Source organism: Lipotes vexillifer, unplaced genomic scaffold, assembly GCF_000442215.2.
Source record: "Lipotes vexillifer unplaced genomic scaffold, Lipotes_vexillifer_v1.1 scaffold24, whole genome shotgun sequence".
Lineage (NCBI taxonomy): Eukaryota > Metazoa > Chordata > Mammalia > Artiodactyla > Lipotidae > Lipotes > Lipotes vexillifer.
In genome coordinates this window covers 453,288-478,386 of record NW_006782914.1, presented here as the reverse complement: position 1 = coordinate 478,386, position 25,099 = coordinate 453,288, and the positions used below count along the sequence as shown (strand labels likewise).

The 25,099-nt window shown below is 48.1% G+C and overlaps 1 protein-coding gene across 1 annotated transcript in view; it reads right to left on the bottom strand.

Annotated features, from left to right (window-relative positions):
* The window catches only part of TNFAIP8L3 (TNF alpha induced protein 8 like 3), a 40,449-nt gene extending 16,101 nt beyond the window's left edge, over positions 1–24,348 (bottom strand). Inside the window, exon 1 of the mRNA XM_007455522.1 lies at positions 24,286–24,348. Within this exon, the coding sequence (XP_007455584.1) occupies positions 24,286–24,337 (52 nt within the window). The 5' untranslated portion in view covers positions 24,338–24,348. The remainder of the gene's footprint in view (positions 1–24,285) is intronic.
* Positions 24,349–25,099: the final 751 nt, after the last annotated feature.

Genomic DNA, 25,099 nt, shown 5'->3' with positions numbered 1-25,099 from the left:
TTCCCTAGAGCATCTACAAAGTACGTAGTCACTCTGAATGGTATATCACTCTCAGGAATAGATAATTCCTGAGAATTATCTCAGGAATTGAGATAATTCTGAGAATCTATGCCAGTAGATGCGTATCTAGTAGATACGCATCTACTGGCATAATTGTTAAAAAATTTTTATTTATTTTTGGCTGTGTTGGGGTCTTTGTTGCTGTGCGCGGCCTTTCTCTAGTTCTGGTGAGCGTGGGCTACTCTTCATTGCGGTGCGCGGGCTTCTCATTGTGGTTGCTTCTCTTGCTGTGGAGCACAGGCTCTAGGTGCACGGGCTTCAGTAGTTGTGGAACGTGGGCTCAGCAGTTGTGGCTCGCAGGCTCTAGAGTGCAGGCTCAGTAGTTGTGGTGCACAGGCTTAGTTGCTCCACGGCATGTGGGATCTTCCCAGACCAGGGCTCAAACCCGTGTCCCCTGCATTGGCAGGCAGATTCTTAACCACTGCGCCACCAGGGAAGCCCTACTGGCATAATTTTTAATACCATTCTCCTTGTTTTATTTTAAGAGGGGAAACTGAGGAGCTATTTCTCAAAATATTTTCTTTCTTTAATAAGTTTATTATAAAAAATGACACATGAGCACTGAGAACAGTCAGAAAAGACAGATAAGCTAAAGGAAAAAAATGAATATCCCATGATCCCACCATGCACCATGGTTAGCATGTATATATTCTTCCAAATACTCTCCCAGGCATATGCACTTTAATATTCACAAACATGGGATCAATGAACACTATTTTCTAATCTGCATTTTCAGTCAACACTCTGTGGATATCTTTCTTTGTCAATAAATGGATTATATCATCATCCTGATGATATAATTTCCTCTCCTAATTCTCCCATTTCCTCTCCCAATCCCCTCCTGATAGACTTTAATTTGTTCCCAGGTTTTGCTATAAAGGGTCTGGGGACAGTAACGAATAACCCAGCACCAGTCTGCATGTAGGGGAAAGGGTGGCCAAAGGTTACTCTTGGCATTTGGCAGTATTCCCTCCTAATGCTCCTTCCTGAGCCAGGAGGTGGCAGGTGATGCTGAGAGGGAGCCCCACAGACAGACCCCTTGGTCCCACCTACCCCCATCCCAGCCCTCCCACCAGAGGCCTGCTTGTCCATGTCAGTCAGAAGTCATGCTGAAATCAGAAGCCAAAGGGCAGCTCAGCCCTTCACAAGGATGGCTGTGCCCTCGCCCAACTCGCTAAAGATAGTCAGACAGATGAGAGCCAAATAGTACCAGCAGGGCCTCTCATGCCCACAGGTGAATCCAGTGGACCCTTGCCTAGGTAGAAGGGGCACAGCCACAGCTTGTCTGTTCCAGCTGAAGGCCTCCTCGCACTGTGAGCCCATGGCCATCCCTCACATCCTTCTTCCCGGGGACGGTGGCCCTCGCACCCAGCTCCAGCACAGTCCTTTCCCCATGCTGCTGCACTGTGACTGGTGCTGAGTTCTCACAGGACCAATGCTCGGGGGACTTGTGAACCCTCACAACTAGGGCAGTGTCCACCCAGTAGAAGTAGTCCAATAAATGTCTGTTAAATGAATGACTGAATGAATGATTTTCTCAGGCTTTGAGGCCCAGTCTATCTGTTCAGGATACCTACTGGAATGAGGTGTGTATTCACAAAATGTAGACTGAACCGAACACACTAAAAAAAAAAAAAAAAAAAATGTACTTAACTCAGCATGAGGTCCGTCCCTTGCCTTTCACACAGAGCTTACTGTCTGTGCCCCACAAGCAGCAGCATCACCTGGGGGCCGAGATGCATCACCCCACCCCACCCTCAGTGCTCAATTCCATCAGGAACGCTCTCTCCATGGCAGCAGCATCCATCCCTCCTGCCACCCCTGGAGCCTCCCCATTCACATCCCTTCATGCTTACAAGCTATTTTAAATAAAACTCAGGGGCTGTTGGGGATCAGAATAGCACAGGCCATGTCTGTCTCTCTGGGTGATCCTCTCTCTCTGTTGGCAGATCTCAAACTGTTCACTATGGCAGGTGCTCAAAAACTCAGGCTCAGGCCACCAGACTGCTAACAAGGATGCCAGCAGGATGCTGAATTCAGAGCCGTGGGAGGATGCCAACTTGGTAATACGTGAAATTAGTAAACAGACTGATGCAATAAAAATGTCAGTCTTTGGAATTCTCCAATTTTTGGATAGATATAAAGCCTAAAAAGTTTTTTTTAAAAAAGCAGGCAATAAAATGGAACAAACTCTAATCTATATTTGCAAAAAATAAACAAAATATAGCCTGAGACAGTGGGTATTTAAGCCTAAAGAACTGAGGCTCTTGGAAGGTACTGTAATTAGATTAATACAGTAATATGTTAACCCTCAGTTTAGCTTAAAAAAAAAGATAAACAGTTAGCTGTACTAGGGAGGTTGAAACACATGAGGGAGAGGAAACCAGAAGGTACTTCTGGATGGGAGATGATTTGGCAGCCAGCAGTATGCCTTGCTCAATGTTCTACTTAATTTCTTTTTAGTGAAGTAAGAATTTTGTACAATGACATTTTTGGATTTCAGTCAGTATGAGATTGAAACAACAGGAAAGGGGCATAGGTAATATATCACTTGTAACACCCCTTACCTGTATTCTATAGTAACTGTTTTTTATTGTTCTTGTTGTTCATGCATCTGAGATCTGAGACGCGAGTAAGACACAGTTTGGATATCCACTGGTGCCACGGTCGTATCTGGCCCAGTTTGCAAATGGGAGGTGGGGTGGCGGATAGCTTGCTCTCCTGCAAGGTACCCTGAGGTTGGGCTCCTTAGTTCTGCTGGGAGCCTTCCTCTGATGGAACCACTCTGAATAGGGGAGTAGCTGTGGAAACTTGCCTCTCTGGAAGTTGCCCATAAATGTGTCTTTCTCTGAGGCTTCCTTTCTAAATTAAACTTTCCTCATACTTGTCTCAAAGGCAGTAAAAGCTTCCAAATAAAATTCTTTATACTTCATGGTAATATAAGACAATACCACCAAAAACCTTCACCGTTTCAAATCAAGTCACTGGGTGCAGTCACTCTAAGATGCTGATAATGGCTGTCCTGGGGAGTCAGGATGCCAGGGCTGTGGCCATGGAGTCGATCCCCAAGTATGGGGGAAACCCCCAATACAGGGAAAACCGGAGAGCCAACCCCTGGTCCTGACTCTCACCACTGAGCCCACAGCAGGGGGTGAAGGAGCCCAGCACCCAGGCCCACCCCTGCTGCCCCCCAGGGCGCTCACTGTGTGTGCTGGGCCCAAGTCTTCACCTTCCTGGTATCTTCGTCTATTATATTAGGGAGTTGGACTAGATGATTCCGCTAATTTGTTTTATATTCTCAATTTAATAATAACCTCTTCTGAATCAGAAACTGAGTTTTTAAGTCCCTTAAGAAAAACAAACAAACAAAAAACCCACACTGGGTATTCATGAGATGAGAGCCCATGTCAGTGGGAGGGATTCTCAGCTTTCCTTCTCTCACACTGATTTCCCTCCAGCCACCCAAGCTCTCTCCCAGCTCTGCCAATGCCAGTGCTTCAGCAATGGAATGCCTCCTGCTTTTCCCTCCTTCTGAAAGCCTGGGGCATTGACCTTGGAGCCTCCAGCTTTCCTTTTCTTTGGCTTTCCTCCAAAATGCATCCTCCCCACCCCCTGGCTTCCTGGGGCCCTTGACTCCTCTGTCAGACGTCAGCCTGTGCTTGCCACAGAGCAGCGGTCAGCAGGCTCTCCCCAAGGCTTCTCCCTGTGCTGACCTCAGCACCCACAGACCAAGCTGCAGATGGCCAGCCCCAGCAGGCTGCCCTGTGCTGACGCAGCTGCATACAGGAGTTGTATCCAGAACCCTAGGACCAGTTCTTCTCATCAGGCCTCACATCCCTGTTATCCCACTTCTCTGCCCCCAAGAGAAAGTGGCTCATCCTTTTCCTGGTCTCACCCATTGCTTGGTGCATGTTCTCTCCAGATCCAAGCACCCCTTGCTGTCCTCTTTCCCACCCCTCCCCTGAGCCCTCCCTCTATCCAGAACAAACTCTCTACTTGGGGCCTGTTCAAGGACCTCCCACCTGGTGTCACCTGTTTGTTCACTGCAAGTTCCAGGAGAGGGGGACCTGGACTGCTCTGTCCACCATGGTGTTCCCTGGCACATAGAAGGAGCTCAATAATATTTAGATTGAAACCTCAAAACCCAACACTCACTGGTCAGCCCAGGAAGTGATGTCATGGGGAAAAGAATGGGGATTGAGGAGAGGAGAGCCTGGGGGCCCAGGAAGAGGCCTGAGGAGGGACGGCCACAGTAGGACAGAGGAACTGTGGTCTTGTCCTTCCCTGGCTTTCACCCCAAACTCAATGGCAATGGCTCTCACAAGGTCACCGGGTGCCTTCTAATTGTCCATGAGGAGTGTTTAGAAACATAGGAAGACATTTTTGTTGTCACAGCACGTGAGTGAAGGGTTCTATAGGCATTAGTGGGTGGGGCCAGATATGCTAACTATCCTGTAATTTCTGGGACAGGGAATGCCAGCAGCACCCCAAGACACACAACTGGGTCCTTGGCTCACCTGACCTCTAGTGGCACTCGAACCTCCCTCATTCTCTGCTTTCCTGATCTCCCCTCTTGGTCCTTCTCAGCCTTTGCCAGGACTCCTTTTCCTCTGTCCATGCCTGAAGTCTAGGTGTTCTGAGTTTACTCAGGGCCCTCTTCTCTCTTGCCACGCACTGTCCCTGAGTGTGAGATGTCACCGCTTGCCCACCCCCACAGGTTACTGCTTGCCAGACCTCTCCACCTAGATTCCCACAGACCTCTCACCCTCCACATGCTCAAAACTTCCCTCATCCCCTTTCTCCCACTCCCCCTGCACCCTCCTCCTTGTATTATATGTGGCCCTGCCACCTGCCCAGTGTCCGGACAAGAACCTGGGGGCCATCCTTGCCTTCTTTCTCTCTCACCTCCCACATCTAATGGGGCATCAGACTGTGAATTCAGCCTCCTTCACATCTTCAATTGTATCCGCCTTTCTCTGTCTCACTGATACCACCTTAGTACTGACCCTCATCATTTCTCACCTGAATGATTGTCCATCTCCTCACTTACCTCTCTACCGCAGCTTCCATTCTAATTTCCACACTGGGATGAGAACTGGCTTTGATGATGCTACTCCACCAGTGAGAACACTGACTGGCTTCCCATGGCCTTGAAGACAAAGTCCAGACTCCTGAGCATGGCATGCTGGTTGCTGAGCTGATAATCTATCTTCTGTTCATCTCTCCAGCTTCGTCCTCTACAAACTCTGAGCTCCTGCCTTCAGGCCACACACACGTGTCACCTGTCCTGCCCTGTTATGCCTGGGTCCCCTCTGCACCTGTGCATATTCTGTTCCCCTGTGCTTGGACATCGGCTCCCCGCCTTGAAGGACTCCCTTGAAGGACTTCTGACCTCTGAGGGACTTTTCTCTGCAACCACCTTTCCCTCTGGTATTTTCTTATCACCATGGAGAGCAATCATCCATTGGCTGGATGAGTGACTTTATATCTCGCCAGTCTGTGAACTCCTTGAGGGCAGGAATCATGATTTATTCATTGCTGCAACTTTAGCCAGGGATTGAAACATAGAGACTGTTTGTTGCATGAACGAATGGCTAACAGTCTTGACATTTTATTGAAATGCACTCACACTCATGTCAGGAACAATAATGATAACTGGAACTGGCGGGGCCTCGGGACACTGACGCCTGCTTCCTCCACTCAGGGGCCTGAGGTCGCCCCACTGTGCCCCTTCCCCACCTGGGCATGGTCGCCCTGGGCTGACCAGTCACTTTTCTTTTTCATTTTATTTTTAAAAACTTATTTTCAAAGTAATATTACATTATTTAAAAAGGTACATTATTTAAAAAGTCAAACCATTCTATAAGGCTTATAACAAAATGCAGCATCCTCTGGCCCACTTCTGATGCTGGCTCTTTGGAGGCAAAACACTTTAAATTATTTTAGCTGTTGCAACTAATATTTGCAACTGCTGCAAATTATTTTAGCTGTTGCAACTCTACATATTTAAATTACATGCTTATACTGTTAGTTCTTGATTTTATTTGCTTTTAACTTCCTATTAAGGAAGGTGAGAATTTAGCTCTCTTCTCAATTCATTTCTCCTTCCACCTTCCGATTTGATTCTATTTCAGTATTTGGTTAAATCAAACTTCAGTGATTACATTACTGGGACTGAGATGCCATTCATAGCTGAGTCATGTATGTTCTATAACTTCCATGACTGCATTTCCTTTCTTATTCATCTTGTTTTCCCAGGCGTTATTTAAACACTGCCTTGTTTTTCTTTTGATTAGTTTTCTATCTAATTCACTCTCAAAGTTCTTAGCAGAATATAAGTAGCTAATCTACCACTTCAGTTTTCTTTTTTGGAGACTCTTCTGGGAGCGCTCTGTGCTCTGGCGCAAATCTGGGTGCATTTCCCTCTAAGCCTGCTCCAGGCTCTCAGCCCGGTTCTCCCTTCCTCCTTCATCCCTTCTCTCCTGTGTCCATCTCCTGCTTCTTGGGTCTCACGGCTTCCTCTTTCTTAACTTGCTCTCCATTTCAGTGGAACACTTTGTCCAGCACAGGCATCAGCAAACTACCTTGAAGGGCTAGAGAATAAAGGGCCCAAAGTATCAAAAGGTACCTATGAAACCATTTATAATGTAACCATTAAAAAAAGTAAAAATGCTTTTAGCTTGTTGGACATACAAAAGCAGGGAACAGGCTTGACTGGGCCTGGGAGCCTCAGTTGGCTGACTCCTGACCTGGCAGCTCCCTGAGGAAGGGAACACGGTAAGGTAATTTTTTTGAGATCTAACTTATCATACAATGACTTTAGTCCAGGGGTCCCTAATCCCCTGGTACCGGTCCATGGTCTGTTAGGAACCAGGCTGCACACCAGGAGGTGAGAGGCAGGCGAGTGAGCGAAGCTTCATCTGTACTTACAGCCGCTCCCCATCGCTCGCATTATCGCCTGAGCTCCGCCTTCTGTCAGATCAGCGGTGGCATTAGATTCTCATAGGACCGCAAACCCTACTGTGAACTATGCGTGTGAAGGATCTAGGTTGCGTGCTCCTTATGAGAGTCTAATGCCTGATGATCTGAGGTGGAGCTGAGGCAGTGATGCTAGGGCTGGGGAGCGGCTGCAAATACAGATTATCATTAGCAGAGAGGTCTGATTGCACAGAGACCATAATAAATCAATTGCTTGCAGGCTCACAGCAAAACCCTATCAGTGAGCTAGTGGGAAGCAGCTGCATGGCACACGGAGATCAGCTCAGTGCTCTGAGACCACCTAGAGGGGTGGGATAAGGAGGGTGGGAGGGAGATGCAAGGGGGAGGCAATATGGGGATGTACGTATGCATATAGCTGATTCATTTTGTTATACAGCAGAAACTAACACAACATTGTAAAGCAATTATACTCCAATAAAGATGTTTAAAAAAAACGCCAAAACCCTATCAGTGAGTGGCAAGTGAAAACAAGCTCAGGGCTCCCACTGATTCTGCATTATGGTGAGTTGTATAATTATTTCATTATATATTACAAGGTAATAATAAAAGAAATAAAGTGCACAATAAATGTAATGCGCTTGAATCATCCCGAAACCATCCTCCCCCCGACCCCCACCAGATCCGTGGAAAAATTGTCTTCCACGAAGCCGGTCCCTGGTGCCAAAATGTTGGGGACTGCTGCTGTAGTCTAGCCGCACACTTGACTGATGGTTTGACGGGGTTCAGAACTCTACATCACCAGTCATTCGCCTTGAGAATTCAAAGACACTGCACCACTGTTGTTTAGCCCTCGGCGTTGCTATTTGGAAAACTAGTGCGTTAAGAGCCTGGTTTTTCTCTCTGGAAGCTTTAAAGATCTTTGCTTCATGACAAGTCTCCACTCACAAGCCATACTTCTCCATCTCCAAGTTTCCACTGCCTTAGTCCCTCTAGCACCCAGGAGGGCTCGTGTGGTGGGTCGGGGGACCAAGGCAGAGGAAATGGAGAGGAGCACCTGGGTGTGAGGGGCTGCAGGGAAGGGAGGCACCAAGGATGAGGCAGAGATCTGGGGCCAGGGAGACGGGCTGGAAGGGAGGTCAGGAGAAGGACTTGCTCCTGGGGTGGAGGTCAGAGGGCCCCTGCTGGAAGCCAGATTTTCTCAAAGTTTTAGACTCTTTAATATTAAAAGGGGCTACTCTCCGGGTGGAGAGGCCCAAGAAGGCTGGGGCAGCTGTGACTGGCAGACCTGCTGCAGGCCAAGTGACCCTCAAGAGCATGGGCCTGGCCTACAGCCCCTTGCCCCTCTGGCTTCCTTGCCACATGACCCGACCCCCTGATCAGCTGCACTTAGTCCTTGCCTGGCCTGCATCCTGCCTGTATGACAGTCTCAGCCCCTAATGATCACCAACCTTCAACACCAGGAGGTGAGAGGCAGGCGAGTGAGCGAAGCTTCATCTGTACTTACAGCCGCTCCCCATCGCTCGCATTATCGCCTGAGCTCCGCCTTCTGTCAGATCAGCGGTGGCATTAGATTCTCATAGGACCGCAAACCCTACTGTGAACTATGCGTGTGAAGGATCTAGGTTGCGTGCTCCTTATGAGAGTCTAATGCCTGATGATCTGAGGTGGAGCTGAGGCAGTGATGCTAGGGCTGGGGAGCGGCTGCAAATACAGATTATCATTAGCAGAGAGGTCTGACTGCACAGAGACCATAATAAATCAATTGCTTGCAGGCTCACAGCAAAACCCTATCAGTGAGCTAGTGGGAAGCAGCTGCATGGCACACGGAGATCAGCTCAGTGCTCTGAGACCACCTAGAGGGGTGGGATAAGGAGGGTGGGAGGGAGATGCAAGGGGGAGGCAATATGGGGATGTACGTATGCATATAGCTGATTCATTTTGTTATACAGCAGAAACTAACACAACATTGTAAAGCAATTATACTCCAATAAAGATGTTTAAAAAAAACGCCAAAACCCTATCAGTGAGTGGCAAGTGAAAACAAGCTCAGGGCTCCCACTGATTCTGCATTATGGTGAGTTGTATAATTATTTCATTATATATTACAAGGTAATAATAAAAGAAATAAAGTGCACAATAAATGTAATGCGCTTGAATCATCCCGAAACCATCCTCCCCCCGACCCCCACCAGATCCGTGGAAAAATTGTCTTCCACGAAGCCGGTCCCTGGTGCCAAAATGTTGGGGACTGCTGCTGTAGTCTAGCCGCACACTTGACTGATGGTTTGACGGGGTTCAGAACTCTACATCACCAGTCATTCGCCTTGAGAATTCAAAGACACTGCACCACTGTTGTTTAGCCCTCGGCGTTGCTATTTGGAAAACTAGTGCGTTAAGAGCCTGGTTTTTCTCTCTGGAAGCTTTAAAGATCTTTGCTTCATGACAAGTCTCCACTCACAAGCCATACTTCTCCATCTCCAAGTTTCCACTGCCTTAGTCCCTCTAGCACCCAGGAGGGCTCGTGTGGTGGGTCGGGGGACCAAGGCAGAGGAAATGGAGAGGAGCACCTGGGTGTGAGGGGCTGCAGGGAAGGGAGGCACCAAGGATGAGGCAGAGATCTGGGGCCAGGGAGACGGGCTGGAAGGGAGGTCAGGAGAAGGACTTGCTCCTGGGGTGGAGGTCAGAGGGCCCCTGCTGGAAGCCAGATTTTCTCAAAGTTTTAGACTCTTTAATATTAAAAGGGGCTACTCTCCGGGTGGAGAGGCCCAAGAAGGCTGGGGCAGCTGTGACTGGCAGACCTGCTGCAGGCCAAGTGACCCTCAAGAGCATGGGCCTGGCCTACAGCCCCTTGCCCCTCTGGCTTCCTTGCCACATGACCCGACCCCCTGATCAGCTGCACTTAGTCCTTGCCTGGCCTGCATCCTGCCTGTATGACAGTCTCAGCCCCTAATGATCACCAACCTTCACCCCTCTTCAGACTTGGCTCAGACCTCAGCCACTCTCATTGGGTTACAACAATATGGCAGAGCTATATTTATGTAGAGAGTTTTGTGTTTTTTTTAACAAAAATGAAACAAAGAAAACCAAGGATGGTTGGAACCAGACTTCTTCACGTATCAGCATCAGCCCATCACTGACTTGCCTCCTGGGGTGAAGGGAAAGCTGGGTGACAACTCTCTAGAGATAATGCCTGGGTGCTTACTACACCTGCTGGTCTTAGGATGTATCACCCATCATTCTCGACATAAACACCTGCTTTCTGTAAGAATTTACTCCTGTCTCAATTATTCTGCCTCTCATATCCTCTTATCTCTCCCTTAAAAATCACAGTGGTCATATTCACCCACTTGCCATTAATAAGACAATATGGCTGCTTAATAAGGAAACTCATACTGCTTTCCACTTGAAGATTAAGAAAGTGATTTTTTTTTTAATGGAAGGAAGAACTTTTCTGGAAGGGTTGAAAAATGCATAGTTAATATATATTATGTTTTTAAATCTGAAAAGGGGTAAAATAATTATATTTTATAATGTAAATCAAGAAAGTAAAGATAGACAAAATCCTGGCTGATGGGGAATATCAATCATTAAGGGTGCTTGGGGCTAATTTGAAACTAGGTTAGAAACTCGGATAAATGTGAGTCTAAAGGGTGAGCACTTCTGTTTTCTACAAGCTTGCTGACTGGGCTACCCCTATTTGATGGACTAGAGTAAAATAAGGTGGAGACAGGGAGTGAAGAATACTGGGACCATGATATCTCTTATCTTCAGCTCCAAGATGCACAAGAAATCCTCAATACATTTTCTTTTTTTTAAATTGAAGTATAGTTAATTTACCATGTTGTGTTAGTTTCAGGTGTACAGCAAAGTGATTCAGTTACAGATATTCTTTTTCAGATTCTTTTCCATTATAGGTTATTACAAGACCTCAATACATTTCTGTCTAATTCCTTCAGAAATAGATACATATAATATTATCATATAGCTTTTTTTTTTTAAGGAATTTTATTTATTTATTTATGGCTGCATCAGGTCTTAGTTGTGGCACGCAGGATCTTCATTGAGGCCCGCGGGATCTTTCGTTGCCATGTGCGGGCTCTTCGTTACGGTGTGCGGGTTCTTCATTACGGTCCGCCGGCTTCTCTCTGGTTGTGGCGTGCGGGTTTTTTCTTTTCTCTAGTTGTAGCACATGGGCTCTGTAGTTGTGGCGCATGGGCTCCAGGGCGCATGGGCTCTGTAGTTTGCAGCATGTGGGCTCTCTAGTTGAGGGGTGTGAGCTCAGTAGTTGTGGCATGTGGGCTTAGGTGCCCCACGGCATGTGGCATCTTAGTTCCCTGACCAGGGATTGAAACCCCATCCCCTGCATTGGAAGGCGATTCTTTACCACTGGACCACCAGGGAAGTCCCTCATATAACTTTTCAATAATGAGTTTTTTTGGAAAGACCAAACTCGGGGGTGGCAGACCAATACCTACTAAAAGCAAATAATCCTGTTATAACAGAATTTTAAATGCCCCCCTCTTTTTTTTTAATTGTAAAAGTAATAAAGACACAAAATCAATGTGCAGATGAACAAGTGGAAAGTGAAAGTCATTCATGTTTGGGATGGGGGTCAGGGAGGGAGTGAGCGTCAGGGATGCCAGCTACACACACTGCTGGTCAGTGAGCAACAGTAAGGCCACAGTCTAGAGCCAAAATGGCGGAGTCAGCAGGCTCACCCAGCAGGTCTGTTTGGCCGGTGAGGCTCTGGTGCCCTTGGCCTCAAACCTATGAGCTCATCATCCACCTTGACTATTTATACTTCCTCGACCCGGCATGAGGGCCCAGGCCAGGTGGGCTCAGAGGGGAGGGTGTGATGAGGGGGAGAGAGGCTGCAGAGCCGAAGCCAGGGCAATGGGTGAGTAGGAAGAGGGCTGAAGAGAGAAGCCTGGAATCACACCCCCATCAGTGGGTGGGCAGGAAGGACCCACTGAGGCCTGGCCTGATGGGGAAGTGGATCACAGAGGACGGAGGGAAGAATGAGTTTCAAGAAAGAAAATAGAGGGACTTGGGACAAAACTGCAAGAAAGTCAGAAGGACAGCCAGTGGATAAGTCCACTCAATCTCATTCGGTGGTTGTTTTTAAAATAATAACCTGCTGAAAGTTATACATACTCATTGAGAAAAAGTGTGGAAGGAAAGCACAAAGAAGGAAATTAAAATTGCCTACAAACTTATCATACAGAATGGTTAATTCTGTTCCAGCATTAAAAAAAAAAATGCATGTATGTGAATGTGAGGAAGAGATTTTCCTCCCCTTCTCTCTATAAAAAAGGGGTGTCTGATCTACGAAACAAAAACAGACTCACAGACATAGAGAACAGACGTGTGGTTGCCGGGGGAGAGGGGAGTGGGATGGATTGGGAGTTTGGGATTAGCAGATGTAAACTATTATATATAGGATGGATAAACAACAAGGTCCTACTGTATAGCACACGGAACTATGTTCAATATCCTGTGATAAACCATAATGGAAAAGGATGAAAAAGAATATATATATGTTTAACTGAGCCACTTAGCTGTACAGCAGAAATTAAACAAAACACTGTAAATCAATTATATTTCAATAAAATCTTTAAAAAGGGGGTGTATGTATATATAGGTATGTGGGTATATATCTATGAATAAATAAATATACATGTATATATATTTTATCAAGCTTTCTTCATACATTATAATGCAAACACCTATAACATGTTTTTCAAATTAAGTTTTCTTAGCAGCTGAGTAATATTCCTCTGTGTGGAAATGTCATTATGTATTTAGTAATTCAATAACTATTTAATTGAATATTTACCTATATGTTTAGGTTGGATATTTAGATTTGTTTCTGCCCCCCCCAAAATAATGAAAATCTACCACTTACTTTGTGATTTGGGGTAATCTCTGTGAATCTGTTTCTTTATCTATAAACTGTAAATAACACCTGCTTTATCCATGTCCTGGTTTTGCTATGAAATCATGTGTGTAGGATATTTCATTGTTCTTATGACTTCACAATTTAACTTTGAATGACTTGGCAGCTGGTGAGGCCACCAGAGGAGTTGAGAGAAAGTGATGGAAAGTTAACAGTCCGGGTGTAGCTGTGCTGAGTTGACGTGTCTCTTGGACAGTGAGAAGATGAGGTCCAGACGACTTTGAAAGGCAGGATTCTTGCTCTGGAGAGAGGAACGGGTTAGACCACAGCTTTGGGAATCTTTAGCTTCACGCTGGAAAAACGGGTGGTCTTTTCCAAATGAAAGTGTATTGTTAGAAAAGAACAAGGCCGAGAGCTCAGCCTCAGGAGACACAGGTAGGAAAAAGATATTAATGAGAGATGCAGAAGGAGCAATTGAGGAGGGGTGCAGGGGAACCAGGATTATACAAAGTCAGAGAAATCAAAAGGAAAAAAAAAGTCAAGAAAATTCAGGTTTAATTCCCATCAGATACTGCTCTGGGCTCGCTAAAAGTTGACTCTGTATTAACTTAGCTCTGCCTGCTTCATGTGACTGAGACTGAATCACTGAATTGAACATTAAGGGTAAGAGAGGCTAACACAGATGAACAAATTTCCCTCTTTCCTTACAGAATAAAAAAATCAATTTAAACAAAGATTAAAAACATAATTGGAGAACTAGAGGCCAATAAATCTATTTCTGAAGCTGGAAGCTATTAAAGTAAACTAACCCTTGCAATTGTCACTGTGCATCTGTAAAACCTACCAAATTCCTCTCGGCTATTAAAGAAATGTAAGAATCTTCTGAGGGCTCTGTGTAGGGCTCTCCTGACCTGGAAAGTGGGCTGGGTACACGGGAAGGGCCTGGTGTGGGCCTGTAGTGTCTGACCTCTGGGCAGCTGTGCTGGGAGGGAGAAAGCTCAGGAGAGGAAAAGGGGGGAGGGGTGTCAAGAACACAGTGGAAGGTGTCAGAAGGAAACATAGCAGAGGTCCTTTAGATATCCCAACACCCAGAATAACTCTGATCCTTTTAAAAAACTATATATCTTTTGGGGGAACGATAGAGGAGCCAGAGTGTGTGGCCTCCAGTTCTGGTTCTGATGCCGCCTGGCAGTGTAGCCAATGTTCTTAGTGTCCCCAAGTAAATATTTCAGAAGGGGGACTCTTGTTTTCTTACAAAACCCCTTCTTCCCCAGATAAAGGTCTCTTGCATCTTTTCAGGATTGCTTTTGGACTACATTCTTCTGGAAAAGCACATCTATTCTTAGGGCTCAATCTGATTTTCCTCTTTGTACTGTTTTCACATATTCTACCATAAGCTTGCATTCCTTTGGTGGAAAATAAATGTTACTAAAAAACAATACGTAAGAGACACCACTAAAAACTCAAACCCCAGTTGTCCAGCTCAGAATCTCAAGTTCCCTTCATTGCACTACAGTTTCATCTTCCAGTTTTCTCTTGCCCTTGAATCCAACTGGTCACCCTGTCCTAGGGATTCTGTATCTGGAATGATTCTAAATGCTGGGGTGGAAAAAGTACCTTAGGACCCAACCTAAGTACACTCTGATAGAGGGAACATTTGTTTGTCTTTACACCTCTCTTGACTCTGCTTCTCAACCCTTCTCTCCTCTTGGGGTTTGCCACATTCACCACCCACCAGGTTCCCAGGACCCTAGACATGCACATGGCTGCAGGGTCCTCCCAGGACCTTCTCTCTCTGACAGCTGCTTGTTGCTGCTCCCCTCATCTTCCCTCCCAAACCACCCCTCACCAGCCCCTGTTCTGGAGCCTGTGACAGCCCATCTTTGCCCATATGTTATTGGGCCACTGCAGGTAATGTCTGCAGCTTAAAGCAGGGCTTTCTGGAGATATAATGTCCTAACCTACCAGAAGGAGCCTAATGAAGGAACTTAATGGTCTGAGGGCCCTGTGGGAGCTGGTGGGGGATGTAAAGGAGCCTCGTGGCATCCATCGATCTAACTACATAGTCTACCTGGTAAAGAGCACTGTTTTTGGAGTTAGTTAGACTGGCTTCATATCCACTGAGAAGCTGCACATCCCTGAGCAAATTACTTAATCTCTCTGTGCCTCAGTTTCCTGGTCTATAAAATGGGGTTATTTATAGTACCTAGCCCAGAAGGCCTATAGAAGGCTTAAATACCATATAAACAGTTAACCCAGTCTGAAATGCATTGTATGTGCTTAATTAATAGAAAATTAAATAAAAATTCAAAAGATCATTATTATTTTACATTCAGTACTAGCCCTCTGGGGCTGGACTCTGGCTGGCAAAGACCATCCTCACAATTTCTCATCTTGTCTGATATATGCACAACTTCTTAAACCCAGTTTCTCTACCCTGTAACCTGAACCCCAGCCTTCTCTCCCTGACTTTCTTAACGTTACTCCAAGGAACCAGACTCAAACGTGGTAGGAAAGCTGCTGCAGAGGCCAGCAGACAGCCCCCATCACTTCCCTCCCATATTATTCACTGAAAATCTGTTTACCTTCCCAGCACAACTCCCAGGCCCCAAATCAGGGATGCAGGACATGAGTGCTCACCAGAACAACCTTTTACAGAATTTCCTCCTGCACATGAAACTGGATGCCTCTACCATACAGATATCAACTGGGAGTCTCCATGAAGCTACGCATCACCAAAATGCTTCCTTTCGGGGCTAGAAAAGTTTCCCGGAAAGCATATTTTACTTTCCAGAAGACAACCTAGAAGCTAGTGGCTGCTGCTGTGGTTTTTCAACTGTTTAAACCAGTATTTGGATACCACCAAATTGTCTCCTTTTTTTTCCTGGAGAACTGAATTACAAAATACTGGTTTCTATTAGGGTGTGTCTAGCACTTTCTGTGCTGCCAAGCCTTCCATGTTTATAGTCTGCACACTAGATTTTCCATGAACAGGCTCAAATTTATTCCCAGGCAATGATGTTTAGGAAACCCAATATGAACGTGAAGATTGTTCTAAAGCAGTTTCAGAATTTGTGTTATGCAGTTGCCTAAAACGAGCATGTCTGACGTATAAAAAAATAATATATTTTGGGGGCATGTCTTAATATATGTTGGGGAAAAGGTACTCACTCTCATATGTTTTCTTGGATTGAGGTATCACAGGAAACTTACTTTTTAAATTCTTCTTCTCTATCCTTTATTTCTATACTTGTACAGAATACAGCCCAAACACCCACCTACACAGGCATTTTACAGAAAGAGTTGGAAGCCAAGTGACTGAAAAACAAAACAAAATTACGTATACAGTGTCTTTAAAGAGATTTACATGTGAATTCAAATGGGAGCCAATGGTAACTCTGGAGGACAATGAACCAGTTAGAGAAAAGTGCTAATGGGAAGTGTGACTATGATTTGGTTTTGATGAGAAATGAAAAAGCAGGCGCCGTGTTTTTAGAGGAAAATAAAGTAGGAAATAGAGCTTTACATTTACACACACATTCTGTCTCCAGCTCCCAGAAACTTACATGCTGGCCACAATCACCACGACATCCAGTGTTACGTGCTGAGCAGGTCTGCCCTCTCCTCCCTTTCAGCCCTCTAAGAGGGCCCCGCTGCTCCAGGCCGTGCTTCTCACAGGCTCCTGTCCTTGCCACCTCCTCTGTTTCCCCTGACTTGCTCTTCTGCCCCAACTAAATCCTTCACTCCTTCCAGGCTATCTTCAAGGCCCATCTCCTCCATGAAGCCCCCCCACCAGAACCCCAAGCCACGATGCCCCGTGCTCCGAAGCCGACACTGTTTATTGCTGATGCCGCCCAGTCTTGCAGGTTCCTTTTGGGTGGGTGTTTTCTCTCCCTATGGCTGCAAGCCTCTTGAGGGCGGGGCCACATCTAATTCCACTTCGGTGTACTACCATAGCACGTCCACACACCGAACACAGAACAGAGGATCAGCCAATATCTATTGGATCTGTGAGGTCTAAAATGGCTAATTCCATCTGGCTATCTAAATTGCCCTAATGAGGTCTAGATAATGTTTATAGCTCAACAACTATCCTCTGAACTCTGCCCGTATGCAGGACTGCCATCCATCATGAAACAGCCCTGAGGAACTTTGGAGGCCATCTGCGGTGAATGCACGATGTACGATATACGTACGGCCCAGGTTCCCTTCCGGAATGAAGGACTAAGCACTTCACAAGCTGCCGGTAGTGATGCCTGCAGACAGCCCTCAGCTGAAGGGAACAGCTTCGCCCAAGATGCAGGGATGGCATGAATCTAATGACTAATCATTATGTCAGGGGATATAAAGGCCTGGCCCCTCACCCCAATTCAGTTCTTTTTTCTTTTCTTTTTTCTTTTTTTTGCTGTACGCGGGCCTCTCACTGTTGTGGCCTCTCCCGTTGCGGAGCACAGGCTCCGGACCTGCAGGCTCAGCCGCCATGGCTCACGGGCCCAGCTGCTCCGCGGCATGTGGGATCCTCCCGGACCGGGGCACGAACCCGTGTCCCCCGCATTGGCAGGCGGACTCTCAACCACTGCGCCACCAGGGAAGCCCTCTTTTTTCCTCATCCATGCTCATGGATTTAATACTATTATGTACCGAGAATGCCCCCATTTATATCCTTCCTTCTCGTCTGTGCACCATACTTATCCAGCTGCTTACTTTATATCTCCTCTTGGGTCTCTCAGGGGGCGGTCAGGCCTAACTTGTCCAAAATAGAACTGATGACCTTCCTTATCTCAAAAACAAAAAAAGTACATATGAAGTAAGCGCGCCTCCACACGCCAGTTCCCCATCTCAGCACATGGCACCTCACTGCCCAGCTGCTCTGACCAGAAACCTGGTGGTCAAGTCCTGTTTTTCCTTTCCCCTCACCTCCCTTCTTTGTAAACAGTTCCCTGTATCTGCTTCCCATTGCTTTTAGTCTAACATCCAAACCTCCTGTTGGGGCCTACAAACACACCGGTCACCTGTCAGTTCTTTGAGCATGCAATACCCACCTGCCCCAGAGCCTTTGCACATGCTGTAAGCCGTCTAGAAGGCCTTCTGCCCCATGCTGGCATGGCCGCCTCCTTCTCCAGCTTTGATTCTCGGGCAGGTTTTCCTGCCTTTACTCTCCAGTGCTGTCTGGTAGAACCTGTGACGATGGAAAGGTCCTATAATTCGTGTTGTCCCATATGGTAGCCGCTAGCCACTAGTGGCTACTGAGCACTCAAAATGTGGGTAGTACACCCAAGAAACTGAATCTTTATTTAAATTAAAATAGCCACGTATGGTAAGCGGCTGTTGTATTGGACATTGCAGCTCAGTATATCATTCTTTTGTTTGAATTCTTTGTAAAACTCAGCACAATATGGAGTTATTTGATTTGTCCCTTTAACTGTTATCAGAATGTGAGCAGCCTGAGGGCATTCTCCTTGATTTTCTTTTCTTTTCTTTTTTCTTTTTTTTGCTGTACGCGGGCCTCTCACTGTTGTGGCCTCTCCCGTTGCGGAGCACAGGCTCCGGACCTGCAGGCTCAGCCGCCATGGCTCACGGGCCCAGCTGCTCCGCGGCATGTGGGATCCTCCCGGACCGGGGCACGAACCCGTGTCCCCCGCATTGGCAGGCGGACTCTCAACCACTGCGCCACCAGGGAAGCCCTCTTTTTTCTTTTTTTTAACATTTATTTATTTGGCTGCACTGGGTCTTAGTTTCGGCACATGGGATCTTCAGTTGCAGCATGTGGGATCTAGTTTCCTGACCAGGGATCGAACCTGGGCCCCCTGCATTGGGAGTGTGGAGTGTTAACCACTGGACCACCAGGGAAGTCCCCCAACTCAGTTCTGAAGGGTTTTCCAGCTCCAGAGCTCGAGGCTATTGTTGGGTCTGCATTGCAGCTGAGCTTCTCACTCTGCCCAGTCTGGCATCCCTCCCCTCCCTTTCTCTTTCCCAGGTACTGATCCCAAGAGCATCCCCAAATAAACACACTGCATGCTAACCTCCATCTCAGAGTCTGCTTCCTGGGGAACCAACCTACAACATCATCTATACATCCGTCCATCTATCTAGCCAGCCAGCCAGCCAGCCAGCAACCTACCACTGTGTTTAGGGCATGCAGGTGGTTTTTGTGGGTGCTGATACAGGTGAAAAAGACCCAGTCTTTACCCAGTCTTTACCTCCTTAGGGAGCGAATGCCAGTACAAGAGATGAGACATGTACAGGAATAACTGAAGCACACAGTGGAAAGTGGATGGTGTCAAGAGAGAACATATAAACAGAGACACAGCCAGGGTATAATCCCAGGGCAAGGGGGTGAGAGTCTTCTGGCACTGGCTTAAGATGTGGCCATCGGTATATGCTTCCTATCTCCCTATCTAATCCCAAGCCCTGGAGACAGGATGGACTGTGTCCTTATCTCTCTTTGCACTTCCCATACTTCCCAACACAGAGTCCCAGACAGTGCAAGAAATCTTCAAACACTGAAGCAAAACACTGAAGGACAGCGTTGGCAGTTCTACTTTATAGGACAGGTTTCTGGCTGCCTGTCTGGCCTTTTAGTGCAGAGTTCTCAGGAGGCTCCTCAAGATGCTCATTCATTTGTTATGTCCATAAAACCTTGGGAACATGAAAGCACAAGACAAGGCCCTGACCCTCAAAGCAGCCCACTATGTGGATGAGGCAGAGGCCCCTGAAAATGTCCACAAATAAGAACAAGACCTGGGACTATGACTAATAGCCAAGTAGTACATCATCCCCAGGTGGTCCCTGCCCTTGGTCGGCCAGTCCATCAATCGTCAAAGGTTACTCTGTCAGTTGACAAAGGTTACTGAATAGCCTCCATGAATAACCCAACAATGAGAATCAACAAACTCCAGAACCTCATGATCCTCCAAAACCAGTGCCCCAGCATAATTTACTGTCTACAGGGGAAAAGCACCTTTAAGAAAATTTAAGTAACCACTAATAAGTGTCTGATGGAAAGAAGAGAAGCACTGGCAGGGTGGGGAAGCCAGTCTCCTGCATTTCCCTGCTTCAGCCCAACTCAACATGCCAGTCCCCTTCCACTCTCCCTCTCTTTTTACTGCTTTTGTACAATCTGTCACCAGCTTCTGTTGTTTGTTTCTCTGAAATGGCATTTGCATCCTTCCTCTTCTGCCTCGCTTAGTGCTACCATCCCCTCCAATTGTGTGGCCACGAGGCTCCAAGCCTAGGCCATCCCTGCACTTCATGTCTGTCTGATGTGGCTTCTGAAAACCCAGATCTCAGTCGGTCATGTCTCTGCTCTACTATCAGCTCAACGGGGGCTCCTTCGGCACCATCAGGTACCAGTTATTAAGACCCCCTGTTGTCAGTGGCTCTCCCTACACTCACCTAACTTTACTTCCCAGTACTCCTTAGTATATGTCCTCCACTCCGGTCACCTCCCTGTTTATCTGTGCCTTTGCTCAATGGTGTCTGACTTCTGAAACGCCTGTCTCCTCTTGGCCAACTATTGAATCCTACCCACTCCTTGCCACTTTGTTCACAAGGACCAAGCTTAGGACCGAGGCAATGGGAAAGACAGGAAGGACAAAGTCAGCAGCCTGCTGTTTTCCTACTTCTTTTATTATTTTGAAGTTTCCCTACCACATCCTGATTCCATCACACAGAAATGCTTTTCTGTAGCACCTACCCAGCCTCAGGGATGCTCCATCAGCTTGACTGCCCCAGACCACCTAGCTCTGGGTGGAAGGAGCTTGTCATCTTGAGCTGGGTAGACTATCTCTGTCTTGTAAGTCAGAAAGGGAGAAAGCTGACACTGCTAATGTTTACTCGCTTGTTATTTCCTAGGAAAGACTCAAATCACTGCCAAGTTAATACACCAAGCTCTAGGATTTCTGAGAGATGGATGGTGGGTTTCTCAAAGGAGAGACTTCCAAGTTGGGTCTCTGGAAAGAATCCAGTGTTCCATAAACCCTGTCTCTTGCCTTATCATAGAAAGAACCATAAAATGACAGAAAGGCAGAGGAGAGCTGCAGGCAGCAGAATGACTTAGAAGCACCATCCTGTGCTTCCTGAAAACCAGAAAATGCAGATTAAGACAAATCTCATCCACACACACACCCTTTACTTCCTATGCAGGGTATTGCTTGATGAGAGAGCTGCACAGCCGATACTGGGGAGCTCTTTGGAAAAGTCTCTTGAAAGGGGTACAGTAAAGAGTAGGTGGTGCTCAGAGATTTCCTCACTCTGCCAATTTCTGACTGGGAGGGCTACGAGATGGGCAAAAATGGAGAGGAGAATGGTGAGTACCTCCTGTTTCTCCTGTTACCTTGAAGGGAAAAGGTGCACCAGTGTGTGGGGGTCTATTAACCCCTCTTCTTCTATTGGAAGTGGTATGAAAGTGGCTTATCTCCAGGTTATCGGGTGGACTGGGTAAGGCCACCTTCTCTACTTTGTGCAAGTTTCTCTAGAGCTGAAAGAAAAGGATGGTGAAAGCAGTAGTTTTGAATGTTCCCATCTTTATGACTTCAGCTGGAAGATGATGTGGATGAGAAGACGTACCTTAAAAATAACTTCCCCCAAACAAAGAGGGGGGGGATGAGAGAGTGAAAAGGATAAAATTCAAAACAAATCTCCTTAGGCAGTTACATTAATGTGATACTAACGACAATAATACTAATATTTTCACACATGCCTAGTGATTTACATTTTACAAAGCTCTGGGGTACATTATTTAGCAGTACTCTTACAACATAATCCAATCAGGTGATAAAAATAGCAGCTGCCATTTACTGAATGATTACCAGGAGGAACACTTTTCATGTGTTATTTAATCCTCACACACACACACCCCTTGTACTATTGTTTCCCCATTTTACAGAGGGGGAAACTGAGGTTTAGATATGTTAAGTAACTTGCCCGTCAGGTAGAGATTGAGACCTGGGTCTTTCTGATTCCAGAGTCCAGGCTCAGGACCTTAATAAGGTCTGTCTTATGGCAGGGCTTTTTCATAAGTTCAGGAAGGGGAGGGCACTGAGGAGGAAGCAGCCCTTCATCTTATCTCCCTGTGAGGTAGGTACACAGAGACACACACATTAATACTCCGAGAGATCCCACTTCCTCTGCTGTGCTTCTCAGTTATAAACCCATCCAGCTTGCACAGATACAGGTCCACAGATGAATGTCATGTTACTTACAGGGACAATGGTCAACTCCTATGGATAATTTAACCAGTATCAAGCTGCAACAGGAGTTTCCATTTGATAGGATGCAGCCATAGCAAGGCGATGAATTAGCAACTAGTTTTGAAGCTTTGTCACGAAGACTACTTTAAGACTGAAAATAATGAGGGAGACTGAATGCCATTTAGCAGAATGGCTTGTGACATTCAAATAAATGTTCAACTTGAGATTCAAGCACACAGAGAAAGAAGAAATGACTGTAGAAAACAGTAAGGCACAAACAAATGGTGACAGCTCAGAGAGCTGGCTGCCCTATTCTTCATCAGACCCATCTGACCTCAGTAGTCACAACTGCTGTTAGTTGTGCAGAGGTCTTCTGACACAAACACACATGAACACCCTGGGATACTGCTTGCTGGGCAGGCTGTGGGGAGAAGCAACTGAACCCTTAAGAACTCCTTCCCTCCCCTTTCATCCAAGTACCAACTCTTCTGAGTGTCTCCTGCCCCCCCTTCCCCTCCCCTCCTCTTTCTCAAAGCCTCCTTATCCTCCTCCCCTTCTCCATCAACCGGCATGAAAGATCTGAGGGTGAGAGTAGGGAGAGCATGTTAGTTCTTCGGATTTTGAGAGAGTAAAGTGTCAGTGTCAATGTACTCACTCCCCCTCCTTTTGAGCTCTAGAGATATACTTAGATAGACACAAAACACCCACTGGAACTTTTAAATGATGTGAAGAGATCCACAAGCCACCTGTGAAACAAAATCTTGGTGCTTCACAGTCACAGGAACATACAGGTTCGAGAAGGGCTCATGTTTGTTACTTATGTCCACACATACCTACACAAAGCAGGTGGCCCTTGCACACACACACAGGCATCCTCACACACGGGCATCTTGAAGATGTCATCTTTCTTTTCCTCCATCCTCATCTCTTCCCACCCAGCTGTAGGTGTTGACCACAGCCACCCTGTGAGAGGCTGAGGGGTATGATGCAGTAAATAGGGAATCACTCTGCCCTTGGCTACTCCCTGGCTCTGATTCGTGGGTAAGCCACTTAGCCTTTCCGAACCTTTGTAAAATGGAGATAACAACCACCTGGCTAGGTGCTGTGAAGATAAAGGAGAATAGTATACGTAGGGCACTTGGTATAGCTCCTGGCGCTGTCCCGCCTGGTTCCTGAGCCTGCCTTCCTACACCCACACCTGGGCTGATGGTGCCTCTGGTCACCCGGTCCCCACCCTCAGGACACTGGCCTGACACTGGGAAGACTGGGGACTAGTCCGGGCCCTCAGGCCTGTACCAGGAGGGTCCCAGTCACAGGTCTGCCGGCCAGGGCTAGCCTGCAGGGCCACGCGGGCGCGGGGAGCCACGGTCTCGTGGGAGGGCCATAGGTCTCCCGCCCGTGGACCTGCAGGAGGCGGGCAGAGCGGGCTGGTGGAGGGGGGCAGAGCCCGCGGTTAAGTCGACCCAAGGCTGTGGGTGGCTTCCTCCTGTTGCTCAGTATCAGGGAGAGGCGGGGGAGGACATTCATTATTTCCTAAGTAAGCATCCACCCGTCGCTTCGATAACTATCGATTGTGAAAAGCTGGCGGCGCCCCTTAAAGGCGAAGCCGGGACCCCGCGCGCCGCCGCCGCGTCTGTCTTCCCGGACCCTTCGTGGGGACCTCCTCCGCGCATGCAGGGCAGCGATGGGCCAACGCTTCTGCATCGGCTCATCTAGCAGCTTCGGGGAACGCAACCACGAGTTGTGGTTTGACTCCGTGTCACGCCCTCGGAGCGGGTCACCTGTTCCGCAGCGTCCCTGGCGCCCGGGGTTCGAGGAGCGGGCCGGCGCTCGGAAAGTTATTTCCAAAAGCAGATATGCAGCAACCCTCGCTGCAGCAAACTACAGGACGCGGAATACCCGAACCCTGCCCCACCCCCACCAGCCCGGCGACCGGAGCCCGCTGCCGGAGTCCCGCAGCGCCGAGAGCCACCCGCAAATGCACCTACTACTCTCCCTCCAGCGCCCGAGTGCAATGGGGAGAAAGCCCCAAAGCAAACTCACAGCGCAGAGCCATCCCAGTCCCGGCCCGGAATGGATCCGGCTGCTGGGGATCGGCCTCCCGCCTGGCCGCTCCGAGAGATACTCGCGATTTCCCGCCCCGGCCTCCCCTCCTCTCTGCCCCAGCCTTCCCGTCTGGGCTGCCGCGACCCCTCGTACCTGCGGCGGTCCCGGGCTCGCCCTCGCTCTGCTCGCCGGAATCCGAATCCATGCTGCCGGCTGGGCGTCCACAGCCCCCCGCCCGTCCGCGGAGCGCACGGGACCGGCCGGCGTCCGGACTCGGGCTGCCGCGTCGCACTCCGGCCGGGCAGTGCGCTGCGGCTGCGGCCGCGGCCAGGGGACCGCTCGGCAGAGGCTAGCGCCGCCCGCGCCCCGAGCCCGCCGGCCGGTGCCTGCTTGCCAGGCGAGCGCGGGTCGGAGGGTGGGGCGCGCCGGGAGAGCGCTGGGAGGAGGGCGGGGAGGCGCTAGTGGGGAGGAGCAGGAGCGTCCGGCGCCCCGCGCGCTCCAGCCTGGGGTTAAATACCCGGGGGGCGGTGCTGCTCCTCCACCCGCGCCCCCATCGGGCGCCCGGAGCCCTGAACTTGTGGAGCCGGGCGAGGTCGTGCAAGTCGGCGAGGCTGAGCTCCTTCCCTTGGAGGTGGCCAAGTTTGGAGAAGTTTTAGGTGAAAAAGCGCCTCTACCCAAGTAGGAAAAGGGGAGGTTCAGAGTGGGCGTGCTGGGGCTGCTCGGGTTCGAGTCCAACTCCACAGTTCGGAGACCTTGGCCGAGTGACTTAACTTCTCTGTGCCCGTTTTCTCACCTGGAAAATGGAGAGAATCAGAGTTCCCTTTTGTCCGGGAGGTTGTGAGGGGAGTACATAAATTATGCGTGTAAGGGGCCGAGAGCAGGGCCTGGCACTTAGCGAGGAAGTAAACGACGCGCGGAGGCAACGCTGACGCTGGTGGTTCTTCTCCCGGCGCGGGCGGGGGCGGGC